The sequence below is a fragment of the Daphnia pulex genome, chromosome 8 (genome assembly GCF_021134715.1).
Source record: "Daphnia pulex isolate KAP4 chromosome 8, ASM2113471v1".
Taxonomy (NCBI): domain Eukaryota; kingdom Metazoa; phylum Arthropoda; class Branchiopoda; order Diplostraca; family Daphniidae; genus Daphnia; species Daphnia pulex.
In genome coordinates, this window is record NC_060024.1 from 5,106,806 (window position 1) to 5,121,415 (window position 14,610).

At 41.4% G+C, this 14,610-nt stretch overlaps 2 protein-coding genes and 1 long non-coding RNA gene across 3 annotated transcripts; all 3 read left to right on the plus strand.

The window, feature by feature from the left end:
- Positions 1-511: 511 nt before the first annotated feature.
- On the plus strand, positions 512-1,527 carry LOC124199364. The gene is made up of 4 exons (XM_046595179.1): positions 512-673; positions 734-992; positions 1,109-1,265; positions 1,338-1,527. The coding sequence occupies exons 1-3, from the start codon at positions 545-547 to the stop codon at positions 1,210-1,212; spliced, it is 492 nt and encodes a 163-aa protein (XP_046451135.1). The 5' UTR covers positions 512-544; the 3' UTR covers positions 1,213-1,265; positions 1,338-1,527.
- Positions 1,528-1,617: 90 nt separating this feature from the next.
- On the plus strand, positions 1,618-2,552 carry LOC124199361 (complement C1q tumor necrosis factor-related protein 3-like). The gene is made up of 2 exons (XM_046595174.1): positions 1,618-1,865; positions 1,929-2,552. Exons 1-2 carry the CDS (start codon positions 1,742-1,744, stop codon positions 2,372-2,374), a joined length of 570 nt encoding a protein of 189 aa, XP_046451130.1. The 5' UTR covers positions 1,618-1,741; the 3' UTR covers positions 2,375-2,552.
- A 346-nt stretch (positions 2,553-2,898) lies between these two features.
- On the plus strand, positions 2,899-6,097 carry LOC124199366. Its single transcript, XR_006876798.1, has 7 exons — positions 2,899-3,151; positions 3,231-3,501; positions 3,589-3,747; positions 3,810-3,886; positions 3,966-4,326; positions 4,392-4,558; positions 4,627-6,097. It is a non-coding gene; the product is annotated as an uncharacterized LOC124199366 (long non-coding RNA).
- Positions 6,098-14,610: the final 8,513 nt, after the last annotated feature.

The following is a 14,610-nucleotide window of genomic DNA, read 5'->3' on the forward strand; positions in this document are numbered from 1 at the left end:
CAACAACCGAGCTCGATCCATCCCAATTTCTTAAATTGATACTAAACCTTGAGTCCATGACCCTGTCATTATATTACCCTAAAACACGAATATAAACGACAAGGACTCAGAATTATTATACACACGCTTGCCTTATGATTGGGATTTATGAACAATTAGTATAATCTAAGCTATAATGTATATGGACAGTTATGTTGCAATTATAGTAGCATAATTTTTTTTATCTACGTTATCAGTCTTTACGCGTCAGCCTTTGTTGCAACACAACAGAGGCAAACATCAGTGATTTGACTGTTATTAGTTAGTGGATTCATGTCGACATAATTGGTCACCCAAAGAAAACTTTAAAATGTCATAAAAATAAAAAACCCGGGGGATTTTTTATTTTTGAATATCTTATTGATGAATTAGGCAATTTGAAATTTTTAAAAAATCGTATTGCTCACACGATACAAAGTTATATTCGATTTCCCTTATTGTCCTATAAATAGGATACAACCACCAATGCAAAATAACAGAACCTATTCGATCTTTCGTCGATCCAATGGCTAAGTCGTACCACACCGAGACACTCATCGTCTTCTTCTGCGCTTTTTTGTTAAGCGTCACAAGTGGCCAACATCAAAATCACTTGCCGCAAACGAAAGACGACACTAATCTTCGTTTAGAATACGTATGAAATTTCGAAAAATAAAATTTTACATTTCTTTAATGTTTTGTTTTGCTTTTTTAGGAAACTTTGAAAACTCGATTCGAGAGCATCGAGATTCAATTTGACCGGCTGAGAGAGGAAGTCCGACTGCTAAAAACAAAGGCTAGCGAAAAAGATTTCCATACGGATGATGTCGCCTCATCTAAAGGTGGAATTCCAAGATCTTGCCATGAAGCCCGATTGGCTGACCCTTCATTGTCCACCGGCGTGTACTGGATCGATCCCGACGGCCAAGGTGTTGGAGACGATCCCATGCAAGTAAATTGCGACATGTCTTCAGGTAGGATATGGCTATAGCCTAATAGCCTACCTATATAATTGCTGACCGTTTTATATTTATCTTGATATTTATGGTACACAATTTTCACTATAAGCTGCGTTTTCTATATTCGACAGGAATGACAATTATTGGACACGACACCGAAGCATCGACAAACGTCGGCCATTGCACAGATCCCGGCTGTTATACGAAACCAATCGTGTACCAAGCATCTCACTAAAACAGATCACAGCCCTTACACAACTTTCATCAGATTGTCGCCAGTCAATTAAGGTTCATTTCGAAAGATAATTCGTCGATCATAATATTTTATTCGCCAATAAAATTTTATGCTATGGTATACAGTACGAGTGCTACTCAGCTCCTCTGCAGTTTGATGGCGTCGAATATTCCTGGTGGAGTGACCGGAACGGTAACGAGCAATATTACTGGCACGGTAACGATAACTCCACGCATATGTGTTTGTGTGGAATTGCAAATATGTGTGCCGATCCTAACAAAAACTGCAACTGTGACGCCGCCGTTCCCATCAACTTAATTGACGATGGTATGCTGAAAAATGAATTAAATTGATCCTGTATGAAATATATGTTTTACTTTTTGATTTACGTACATAAACAGGTGAGATAACTGCGAAAGAAAGTTTGCCCATCACACGTTTGAATTTTGGAAGAACGATCCATGCAGCGTCGAGTGACATTCACACTTTAGGAAAATTGAAATGCTCCGGCCAGAAGTTGGTCGACGGAATGCCAACCTCTTGCGTGGAATTGTGGCAGATCGGTCATGTCCTCAACGGCTTGTACTTGATCAAGGGCGCGTCTCAAGTGGAAACAGTATATTGTGACTTTAGCAAAACTTCAACCGACGCAGGTTTGTTCAGACTTGAATTGAACTTAATCAGCATGGAATAACATCAAAGGTTTTACGCAATAGGATTTGAAACGTGGATTGGCTTTGCTGATGTCAAATCATCATCTGTTTATTTTTATGTACAGAGGAATACGACTTACTCAACTAACAACACTGTCGTTCCATTTGAAATCACAAGAACTAATGTGGGAAATGCCATGGACCCTTTAACTGGAATATTCACAGCACCAAGACCGGGGAAATATTTTTTCGGTTATTCTGGAATTGCTGATGTCACTCAAGGAACCAATTTTGCACGCGTTGATTTACAGTTGAATGGTGTAAGGATTGCACAAGGATATAGTCACACCACTCATGATACATTTGCACACCAATCCACTTTGGAGCTGAATAAAGGAGACCAAATAACACTGTTCTTGGTAGCCGGAGCTATTCACGACAGCCGTTATCTCTACACAAATTTTGTCGGCTGGTTAGTCGAAGAAGATGTGTTCAACTTCAATGTGTAGTGATAGCTGACATATCATCATACCAAAAATCCAGTTGTGATTCGGATAGATTCCTTGCGATTCCTCGCGATTCCTCTATAGTAAATTGAGTAGAAAGTTTGCTTCAAATTTTTTAATGGTTACTGTAACTGACATAGGCTATTATACGATTGAAAAATAATACAATAAATCAAGTGTTTCTGATGTTTATTTCTTGTTCCGACAGCAAAAATTTAAGTCAATAACATTTAAATCGAGGAAGAAAGAAAAACAAATAACGACATCATTCAGATAGAAGGAATCTACTAGCCTATTGAAGATGGCTGGACTACACAATAAATGATGGGTAAATAATAACTGCCCACAAACTGATTTTGTTCTTAAAGTCGATGATGACATAAAACCGACGTATAAGCCCATTTCATCAACACGGGTGTCGCCATGACGTGTGTGTACTAATAATTAACGTTCAAATTAATCTTCAACAAAGAGCTCAAACGCGGCACGGCATTACCAGCGAACCAAGCGGCTGAAAGCCACAACTAGTCTTTTGTGTCAGAATGATTAGCGGTTTTACCTAGTTTTACGTTGGGTTTTACGTATTCTCACATTCTGTCTGCTAGCCGCTAGGATTTGATTGTCAAACAAGCAGTGTTTTTTATTATTATTTGCTGTCTCTCAATACCATGCTCAATACCCATGCTTGTAAGTCACATTTTGACAGTTCGGGTCGACGTTTTGACATTCAGGCCCGGGTCTACTCATGGAACGTCATATACAACTGGTGTCTCAATCCAAGTAAAGTTTTATGATACTATAATTAAATACTTTTAAAAACCAATAAAAGTTTTCAAATATAATTCCGCATCCTTAACAGCCAATGAAAAATGCAGCATGGAGGTTGATCAACCTGTTGTTCAAGATTCAAGAAAACATGAGCCTTACACACCTGCCCCACAAGCTGTTGATCTCACTCCGTCACTCCTGACAAATGTGGTGTTTTGAAAGAAATCAAGCAGGCAGGAACTGGCAATGGACTGCTCAGAGCAAGAGCATCTCAGTCTACTACACAGGCTGTTTGACGAAACATGGAACTTGATTCCAGTTTGGACAGCTAGGGGAGAAATTAAAATTCCACCTTGGCAAAGGTACTTCGGCATTATAAGTTATAATTGAATGTGATGAATTTGTGGTTGATTTTTATGAAAATATTTTGTGTGGAAATATCTATACAGGCAGTGTATAATAAAGCCGTGGAACCTTACTGGTGTAGCTACCATTGAAGCGTGGAGAGGTGGCAGTCTTGTAAATTGTAAATCCAATTATGCCTGCAGAGAAAATGAAAACCCACCTAAAAATTCCTCAGAAAAGCCACAAGATTGCTGGTGTTTGAGGTATGATTGTGATCTATACTGTTCATTTTTATCTAAATTCTGTAATTCATATTTGTGTTTAGGTTGGAGGAATTTTAAATCAAACCTTGAAAGTTGGCAGTGGTTATTCAAGTCCTAATAAAGAATGCACTTGTTGAAGGTATTTGACTTTCTTAATCAAAATATATTTATTGTGAAAATTTAAAAGTAGTTACCTTTTTCTCCCTTCATCTTTGTAGTTTCACTGGTCGGTCGACACGGGGACACGGTATATTTTATCAACAGTATTTAAGTTTCAATCTTCGAGAAGGTTTAGAGCACAACATTCCTGACGGTGTTGAACATGCTCTGTTGAAATTCAAGAAGCAAGAGAGGAGCTTGATTAAATTGACACCGGCTCTGCCAGTAACGAGCAACTCGCTGTTCCATACACAACGCCAACCTCGAATGCAAGATTGAACTCAAGAGCTTCGAAAAGGCTAAAGAGAGCTGGAAGAGGTTAAACTCTGCAAGGAAAAAGGAATCAATCATTTCAAAAGGCCTAATACGTGGCCAACAAACGACTACTCCAAAATCGTCCCCTCCTCGAGTTTGAACAAAGTAATTTTGCTTTTCACATCAATTTGAATTCATTTTATTAAAACATTTCATTTTCACTTCATCAGCTCTTAAAGACGAGAAAGCTACAGAACGAGAACAGCTTATGTTAGCAACACAATCAATCAGTCCATGTGCTGTTTAAAGTGAAGCGATTTCTGTGCAATTCGTGATCAATGCCAAAAGGCGCTAGAAATGGACCCAAAAATGAAAAAGGTTTATTCCTCGTTGCCAGGTAACGTAGAATTTGACGAGCAACTTTTTTTTATTTATTTCTCACAGATTTTGTCTCTCCATTTGTAGGCACTTGTGGGCATCTACGAGCTGGAGGAAGCCAAGAAACATTTCGAGGCGATTCTCCAACTTGATTCGATTATCAAGGCGGCCACCAATCAAATGGTGATCTGCAACGCAAGATTTGCAAGCAACGCGAAACGGACAAGAAATTGTACTCTAGCATTTTCAACAAGATGGACGTAAATGATTGACAGGTTAAACAAAAAGAATGAAGGCAAATGGCTTTACGGTTGGTGGGACGAGTCGACGAAAGGTGTCTAGCTATACGCTGATCTGGCTCTAATCGAACGAGATAAACAAGAAGCTGTGGAACATTTAAAGGTCGATCGTAGGAAAATTAATGCAGATTTTTTCAAGCGCTACTGGCAGGAAACCCAATATCGTATCAGTCAACGGGAAGCCGCTGAATGTGAATGAAAATGACGGTATGGAAAATAGTGAAATAGCTTCTTCCTACCAAATAGCGGAGTCTACAGAAGCACCAAACGACAATCAGATGATCTTCGTTAAAGGTTTTCGCGATGCTTTTGCACTATTTGAATTTATGAAATTTAATTTTGTGTCTCATCTTTTCAAATAAAAATTCTGGATTTGGCGGGTAAATTTAATAATTGAAAATGGAGATTCTATCGCAGTTAACGAACCGAAACCTACCCACTAATGAAAAACTTTTTAGGAAATGCTGGCTCGGTTGAAGTTGTCTCAGCCACCGTCGTATATTTGACTTCTGATATGCAAATTAATATCACGCTATAATGGAGACATGGCGATGGAAGCCAAATTCGTGTATCATTCAGCTTAAAATAACAAAACAAAACAAAATTAATTTAACTCAATCTGTATAAGTATAAGTATAAATGTAATCTGAATAAGTGTAAATTTTTTCCCTCTTGTGAGATGGTTTTCTATGGCCTTTCAAAGTGTTGTTTAAGCTTTAAGTCTACCAATCCGATCACTTACTAAGTTTTACTCCTCGGTCAGTGTCATCTGTAAATGATCCTTCACTTTAACTTTAGTTTTGATTTTTTAAAATTCTATATTCCCAACCACTGCTTACATCACCAGCACTCCTGCTTTCTAAGAAGTGATTGATAGAAGCTAGATGACTAGAGATGGTACTTGACAACACTGTTACACAGATAAGTTAATGGAAATATAGGCGTCAGATATATATCCTTGGCAATCTTATCATGCATTAAGTTTCGTCGTTGAATACCCTTTTTTTTATATAATAGAAAAAGGAACAGCAATATGCCCATTGTTTTTTATTCACAATCTTCATTCAACAAATCAATCATAATATGACATAAGGCTGTTCAACGTTATTGTGACCTTACCCTTGCTTGAACTTTATTTTCTCAGTATCGCTTGACCTCTATTTTGTACATGTTATCATTTTTGCCTTCCTAGAACTTTATTTATAATTTTTTAGCACGTAGAATATCAATTCCCTTGGCGGCAATAAACTTGGCTGACCTCATTGGATTCATATAAATAGTTGGTTGGTTTCCGATCGCCGGCAGTAGCATTCAGAGACGTTTAGGTGACCAGTCACATTTAAATTGAGACGAAAACGGTCCTCTGGTTGTAACCCTAGTTTTTTTTTGGCCAGCGATTAGACAACGAACAAGCCGGCAGACACATAGATGCATAGGCCTACTATTCAACTCAACCAAATATCGCCACCCTTGATGCCTTTAGCTACGATCGTGTGAAATTGTGTGAAAGAACTGCAACCGATTCCAACCCCTTCCAGTTGAAAGCACTATAAATTAGTCGAACCTTTCAGCTGGAAGACTAGGATAGGGACGAGTCTTTCACACGGTGTTAACGATCGGCAGCATAGCCTACGTAAGTAACGGCCACCGAACGTACGTTCGCCCCAGCAAAAGTTGGGGAAGTTTCCACCCACCCACCCAACCTAGCCAGAAGGCATCCTGTCCTTCTGACACAGCATTGCCAGTTTTGAAAGGGGATAGCCAAGGAAAGATTCGAATTCATAGTTTAGCAATTTTTACAGTATAAGTAAGCAATTAGTAGCCCAGTGGGTATAGCGGTTGATTCCCATTAGAGTAGTATTAGGTTCAAACCTGTGCAGGTCTTTATCCATTTTTAATCATTTTTCCTTGTATTTCCTATATTTTTAAAATGAAATGATGGAATGCCTAGATTCTATAAAAAATGCGAGTTTTTTCTCATTTTTTAAACAAAATCTGAATTTTTTTTTTTCTAAGTCCTTTCCAAAGAAAAGTCATTGGTTAAAATGAAAAAAAAACTCGCATTTTTTACAGAATCTAGGCATTCCATGGCGGCCACGAGTCGTTCGCGATCTTCTCTGGGATCGAGCACTAAGGAGTGAAAGGTAACCGGAGTCCCGTTGGTAAGTCCTCTCCTGGGGTTAATGTTGGACATGAGGAAACCAGGAGCGCCGGCCACAAAGATACCTTTGAACTGTGGTGACGTGGCGTAGAGGTAGTTTGTTTGAGTCTGGTTCAAGCCGTTGCCAAGGATGGCAATGATGGGTTGAAACCAGACGAGTCGGGGACAATTTTGCTGTTGTGCCAGCATTAGCAACTGGTGTTTGTTGATGCGGTAGCACTCTTCGTTGCTGGTACTACAGTAGGGGCCATCATCCAAGTCGGGTCTTGTGCAATATCATTTCTGGTAATGACTTTTAAACGGTTGATGGTGTCCATCGATCTTGTTTTAGGATCGCTAGATGCGGATCTGAGTTTATTAAGAAACTCGATATGTTCTTGATCGTTTTGCGCTCGCATTTGTTGAGTCACTTCAATTTTGCGGAATTGGCTGAAAAATTGAGCGCCTCGAGTGCTGGGCCCGGTCAATGCGGTGTGAGGATTGGGGGGAGCTTGAGCGCTGACAGACTTCAGAAGGGCGACGTACAACGATTCGGCTGACGCTACTGGTGGTAGTTGGTTGAAATCTCCCATGATGATGGCTACGTAACCGAAAGGATGGTTGTCGCCCATCATTTGTTGCATGCGACAGTCATCTTGGGCGAAGAGTTCTGGTCCCACGAAGGAAATCTCGTCGATCATTTTGCACACCATCGTTTCATGTTGCGCTCGTTCTTGAATGTTGGCCAATTTCATGGCGTTGAGTTTCGGCAGAAAGGTCCAACTGTCGTGAAAGATGGGAATCGAGGCGAAGTTGTGGGTAGATCTTCCGTGGGGAGTTCTTCTTCGTGGGGAGTTCTTCCGTTGGGTAGATTGCTGGCCGCGATGCCAGTGGGGGCGACGCAGGCCACCGTGAACTACAGTGCGGCAGCGGGTTCTTTAATGCACTCGGCAAGGAATGACTTTCCACTGCCGGTTCCTCCACGCACGAGCAGACGGAAGAATTTCGGTTTCGGGCCTTGGCCATCTTTGAAGTGCCGGAATTTCTCGAAGTAGGTGTTGGCCAGATTCCATATGGCTTTTTTAGAATAATTTAGTTTATCAGATAGTTGCGTACCTTGAGGGAGGTTTTGGTTCGTTGTCCAAAGTCAGGGAACGACGTTCGTCCAATCGAATTCGATTCAAAACAAAAATTCCCGTAAAATTTGACGAATATATCCTCACGCTGTACCGGCCTTGGCAAGTAGAAACCGCTGATGAAAGTACCTTGCTGGGATCAACATTGTGGAACGACCTCTGCCAGTACATGCACACCCTAGAACACGGACGCAATTAAGAGGGTCCATCATACCTCGATCGCATCCGCTCCAAATGGTTCACCAACGCAGCCTACGAACTGCGCATCTTCGGCGAAGATAGAACAGCGGCCAGCAAGCACCGTTGCCAGTGCAATGGCCAAGTAATGGAACAAAAAAGATAGAAGCGAGTATCTACGATCGACGCTCGAAACTCAAGAAGGATCGACCCTCCTTTCAAACGAGATTCGTTTCGGCGGCTCAAGAAAACATCAACATCTTGCGCGAGAGAGTTTCGGCCGACGACCTGTTGGAGAGAGCCAATCACTCCCACTTGGAATACAATCAAGCCACCGCGTTGGCTCTGCGACGCCTCTTCCAGCCGCCAGAACATCAGCGAGCGACGCCGCGAACACCCACCTCAGCCAATCACATGCTGCGATCGGACAACGACGACAACAACATCCACGGCATTTTAGCCCGATTGAGAGCCGACATCATTCACCGAAATCCTTAGGTCCTTTAGACATGAGTATCTGTGTTTCATAATGATATGAAAATATACGAATGAAAAGCCGATTAGTATAGAGTTTTGGGATATTCAAGTAGGTGTATATTTACCGCGAAGGGGGATCTATCAGGAATTTGAACGTCGCATTCACTCCTCGCCTTCCTCGTTGTTTGGGTCGATTTTTTGTTTTTTTCCAGCGTTTTGGAATGACGTCAATGACAGCCACGTATTCGTAAAGACTCAACAAGTTTAATTCGCCACCTGGGTAGGCGTAGTAGATATGTTGAAGAACGGCGACGATTTTCTTGTCGCTGACGTAGATGGTGGCTGTGAAGACGATGCTTACGCCCGATTGGGTCGCAAGTCGGTGTTTGTCTTGGGGGAAAGAGCACCAACCGTTTGGTTTGGTTGAAAAATTCATCCTGCGTTAGATCGTCATCTACGCTGTGAATCACCACGGTGTATTCATGATCAGAATGGTGGTTCAAATAGTTTCTTTATTCGATGTTGGAGCTGCTGTCGTTGTCATCGCTGATGATGTTGTAACGAATTGAATGGATAGGCCGTGTGGCTCTTTCCGCTCAATCGTCAACTTAAAGATTAATTTAAAGGCGTAAAGAATTGTATTGTTCACATTAGCTTACGTGACTAAACTCGAAGCGCAAGACTTCTCTAGCATGAGACGGGTGAAAACATGAATATGGAAACAATAATAAAATGAAGAATAAACCCGAGAGGTGTGACAAGTGAGCCAGTAGTGAGACACTGAGCTACACAGTAACATTCTGTGACGGGTGAGTCAGAAAGACTGAACTAAAGAATGAGATTCTGCGTTGGGTTTTATACCAAAAACAAGTAAAGGGAAAGTGAGAAATAATGGGTCAAGAGAAAGGGAGATTGGTAGGTCACAACAGGTCACAAAAGAGAAAGGCACTTGGATCAACTTTGACCCAGATCAAAAATAGAAAGGCGCATCTCAGAATCCTTACATCACTCACCCTCCCGACAGGTTGCGTCCCGCAACCTATAAAGAGACATAAAACTACACAGAACTGACAGTGAGATACACATTTATGCATTAAAATTTAATTGTCTTCTTGAATCATGGCTGGCGAGAATTTTTTTTCTTTCTCGCTCCCATCAATATTTCTTGAATTAGTCAATATTAGTCAATAACTTGGTTCACGTTTCTTAATTCTTAATTCAAATGCAATATTACTCATACAGTCTACTCTAAAATGAATTGTCAGTTCTGAGTGGATCCTTTCGATTGTTCTTCCTGGGATGGTCGTGATGCTTGAAGATGTTGAGTGTATGGCCGTCCTTCGTGGTAGGTGGGCGGTTGGCCAAGGTTCTCCAATCTCCTCTAGGCGTTCAGTTCGGTAATCGCTGCCACCAGGTAGTAAAATAACGCATTTATCCACTGCTGCGGAAAGCGCGGAAAAAAGTGGAGGGGTAATTAGTGGCAAAGTGAGTGGAAAGGAGTAAAAAACGGAAAAAGTAAATGGCAAGGGGGAAGATTCTGACAGTTAAAAAAATTTTTTTTTAAGCTAATCAAATTCTTCCCTTGCCTCCGGCTTGTTGTCAGAGACGCTTCTTTTAATAAGCTCATAAATTTCCCTTTTTTATTCATTCTTTCTTCCTTTCAATTTTTTTTTAGCTCTTTCTTTACTTATTCTCATTATCAAATCCTAACACTCGATTGATTGTTTTCTCCTTTTATTGTTTTTTACCTCACAAAAAATATGCGTTTGGGCAATAATACAAAAAGACAACAAGATTGATGGAATTACTCCTCGGTCTGAGGGTTTGAAGGGCCCGGCTGGATTTCCGCTTCTAGAGGACAGTCTTTTATCTCATGGCCCCGTTGCCGACAAGAATAGCAAAGGCGCCTTTCGTTCCCGGATTGTGGCTCTTCCTCGTTCCTTCGCGAACGTTTCGGCTCCGGCTCTCCTTTTTCTTGGGTTGGCGTCGGTGGTCTGCGTTGTAGTGGGTTGACGTCGAGAATCTGGTCAAACAATTCTTGGGCCGTTGCCCAATTCTCCCACTCGATCGCATGGTCAAGTTTGTGCCGGAGTCGTATGGTGTGGTTGTCTTGCACTCGCATTAGCATTGACGCATTGACGGTTCAGGGCCACTTTATGGCTCTCCCCCGGTTGAATTACAATTCCCGCCGTCATGGTGTATTTCTGGTAGAATTCCCGGATGTGTGGTTGTCGGCAGGCTTCATCCGACAATTCCACCGGCATCTGGATCGTTATCCCCCGGTTGTTCAAGGTTCGGAGCCGTGACGACCGGTCCTGAACCTCTTTAAACTTGGGGATATTCACGCCGCCGTCGGGGAAGAAAAGGCTCCCGATGAATTCGGTAAGGCCGGCCTCCTTGCGAGCCGTCCATTCTTTTGCGTGCATGATGGTCCAAGCCATCGGGGCCACTCCCGAGAAGCCGTCGGCACGCGCTTCCCAGAAGTGGCAACTGTCGCAGATGAAGATGTTACGGTCTTCTTCTTCTACTCCGTAGTCTTCTCCTCCGTCTTGGTGTAGGGCAAGGTAGTAGACTCTTTTCTCAATCTGTCGAATACGGAAGTTGTCTTCCTTTCTCTGGCCCTCGATGCAGATAACGCACTGTGTTATTTTGTTGTACGCCATGTTGGGAGTTGTTTGTTTTTTGGTAGTTGCAAAATAAATTGTGACTGGCTTTTTCATTGTTTCAGGTCCTTTATAGAGTTGTTTTTGTTCTAGGGGGGACGCCTCTTTTTTGAAGCTTTGTTTTTATAAAAAGTAGAAAGTTTACTCGTCCATCAAGAAGTCTTTGAACTTATCAGGGCGGCGTTTCACTCTTTTTGACCTTTTCTCTTCCTGGTTGAGTTCAGCTTTGTTTTTTGATCTGATTCGTGTTGGGCGTCACAAACAAGCTAGTAAAAATTTTTTCGTTTCCTCCGACTTGTCGTTAGAGAACGCTTTTTGGAAAAGAATAAAGATTGAAAGCTAGTAAAATTTTCTCGTTTCCTCCGACTTGTCGTCAGAGAACGCTTTTTGGAAAAAAAATAAAGATTGAGAGCTAGTAAAATTTTCGTTTCCCCAAGACTTCCACTTTTCTCATTTCTTCCGAGATTTACCCAGGGCGCTGGTATTCGCACCAGCAGCCTTGTTTATCGGCGAATGGAATTAGTTACTCTCGAACTTTTTGTGGTTCATTTTCTTTATGTTCATCTGGTTTATTTTTTTTCCTTTCGACAACAGTTCCTGGCCGAATTCTCATATCTTATTATAACTTTCAAAAAAAAAATTGTTGTAATTAATTTATTCTATCGATTGACCGAATATAGTTAGTTTTAAACCAGAACATTCGTTCGTTTGTTTTTCCTTTTATTTTGTTTTTTTTTTACCTCAAAAAGATACGTTTGGGATACAAGTGACAACTCAATAATAAAAAAGTCAACAAAGATGGATGCGATGATGAGATTACTCCTCGGTCTGGTTGTTCGAAGGGCCTGGCTGGAAGTCCGCTTCCAGATCGCCCCCGTTGGCTTCGTTCCGTCGCGAACGTTTCGGCTCCGGTTCTTCAGCGTCACCTTCCTGTAGTTGTGGAAGTGGTGATGGAGATCGACGATGTAGCGGGTCAACATCTAGGATCTGGTCAAATATTTATTTCGAAGTTACCAAATTTTCCCACTCGATGGCATGGTCCAATCGGCCCCGGAGACGTGTGGTGTGATTCTCCTGTACTCGGGGGTCTTGGCGGCTCATGGCCGCTTTATGGCTCTCTCCAGGTCGGTTTATAATTCCCACCACCATTAGGTACTTTTCGTAGAACTCCCGGTTGTATGGTTGCCGGCAGGCTTCATCCGACAACTCCATCGGCATCTCTATCGGTATCCCTCGGTTCGTCAAAGATTGAAGCCGTGACGACTGGGCCTTTATTTCTTGAAATTTGGGAATATTTACACGGCTGTCGGGAAAGAAAAGGCTCCCGTCGAACTTTGTAAGGCCAACCTCCTTGCGAGCTGTTCATTCTGTCGCGTACTGGATGATCCAAGCGATCGTTGCAACTCCCGAGAAGTCGCTGGCACGCGCTTCCCAGAAGTGGCAACGGTCGCAGATGAAGATATTACGGTCTTCTTCTTTTTTTGTTCCCCTTTGTAGTCTTCTCCTCCGTCTTGGTTAAGGGCAAGGTAGAAGACTTTTCTTCCAATCTGGCGAATACGGAAGTTGTCTTCCTTTTTCTGTCCTTCGATGCAGATCACGCAATTTGTGATTTTGTTGTTAGTCATTTGAGAGTTGTTTTTGGATAGTTGCAAAAAAAATTGTGACTGGCTTTTTCATTGTTTCAGGTGCTTTATATTGTAAAGGCTCGGCCAATGGCTTACTACTTTCACCAGACAGGGGTAGGAGCCGGTTCAAATTTTCCACGCGGGACAGCTGGATAAGAGAGTGAGAGAAGGGGTGGGACTTACTGGGGAGACATCTGGTGGCGGGAAAGTGAAGGAGCGGGGAAAGTGCGGTATGAGACGACGACCGCGTGAAGCCCTGGGAAAACCGACGTGAAGATCTTGGCGTGAAGATCTTGTGGTGGTCGGCAGGCAAGTTGGCACGAACGATGAAGACACCGGCGGTAGTTGAATCACGTAACACACGTAAAGACTCAAAGACACGACGCAATTCAAGACGACACGTAGATAAGGGTTTTAGGAAGTTTATTGAAAAAGGCACACACACATACAAATACAAAACTAAAAAGTTGAACTAGTAAAAGAAAAAAGGAGAGAACTTTACTGGGTCAATCCGCGCCGATTCGACCAATCGTTGGCGCGGTCATCTCTTGGAATCAAAAATCCTTTTAACAGTGGGTTGATATAGTCATTATATCATCGCCCTGAAAAGGATTTTTGTTTTGGTTAATTCGTTCAAAAGTTATGGCAAAATGAAAATCGATTTTTTTCATTTTGTCGTAACGAAAAAAATGAGCGACTTTTTCTTATTTTAATTCCCTACTTATTATTATTAGTGTCGTTTCTATACACCACTGGCGCTCTGCTTCCTTTTTTACTAAAGGGGCGTATAGATGTTATACCAATGAAAAAGTAGTAGACATGCCAAAAAATCGTGCGCAGTTTACGCCGATGCGCACCACAGCGGCAGATAGCATAACTAAACTTTTTATTACGCTTGGACTTAGCGTACTTCAAGATCCTTTGTTCGACAAGCAGTCGGTTCTCGTCTCGTCTCTTGAAGTAGTTGTTTTTTGCTAATTAAAAGTTCTAATTAAAAAATATGATTCTTGAAAGGAAATTGACTTAGGTCAATTATCATTCGGAATTCAAATATTCTTATCACATGTGTGTTAGTGGTTCAAATCTTGATATAAGCAAAACGTTTTATTATTTAAATTTTCAATTTTATTTTATTTTATTTCGATTTATGTGAAAAAATTAGCGTTCAATTTGATTTTTCGTTTCATTTGCACAAGAAAATATACGAGAAAGCAAGAGGGAACTGAAAGGAAATGGAGACATTCCCGTGGAGGAACACTAATATTATACTAGATTTTTGTCAAACAAAAATTATTTTAATACGTTCTATTCTACAGTCCTTGGGTGTAATGGTTAGCGCTTCGGGTGGATCAAGTAAGTTGTGCGTGAGCTCGACATAGTGGGGCCGCACACCGTTGTGCGTGAGCTCGAATAAGTGGGGCCGCACACCAGAGCATACCGATATGTTAACTTACATGACTGAGGATTGTTTTTTGCTAATTAAAAGTTCTAATTAAAAAATATAATTTTTGAAAGGAAATTGACTTAGGTCAATTATCATTCGGAATTCAAATA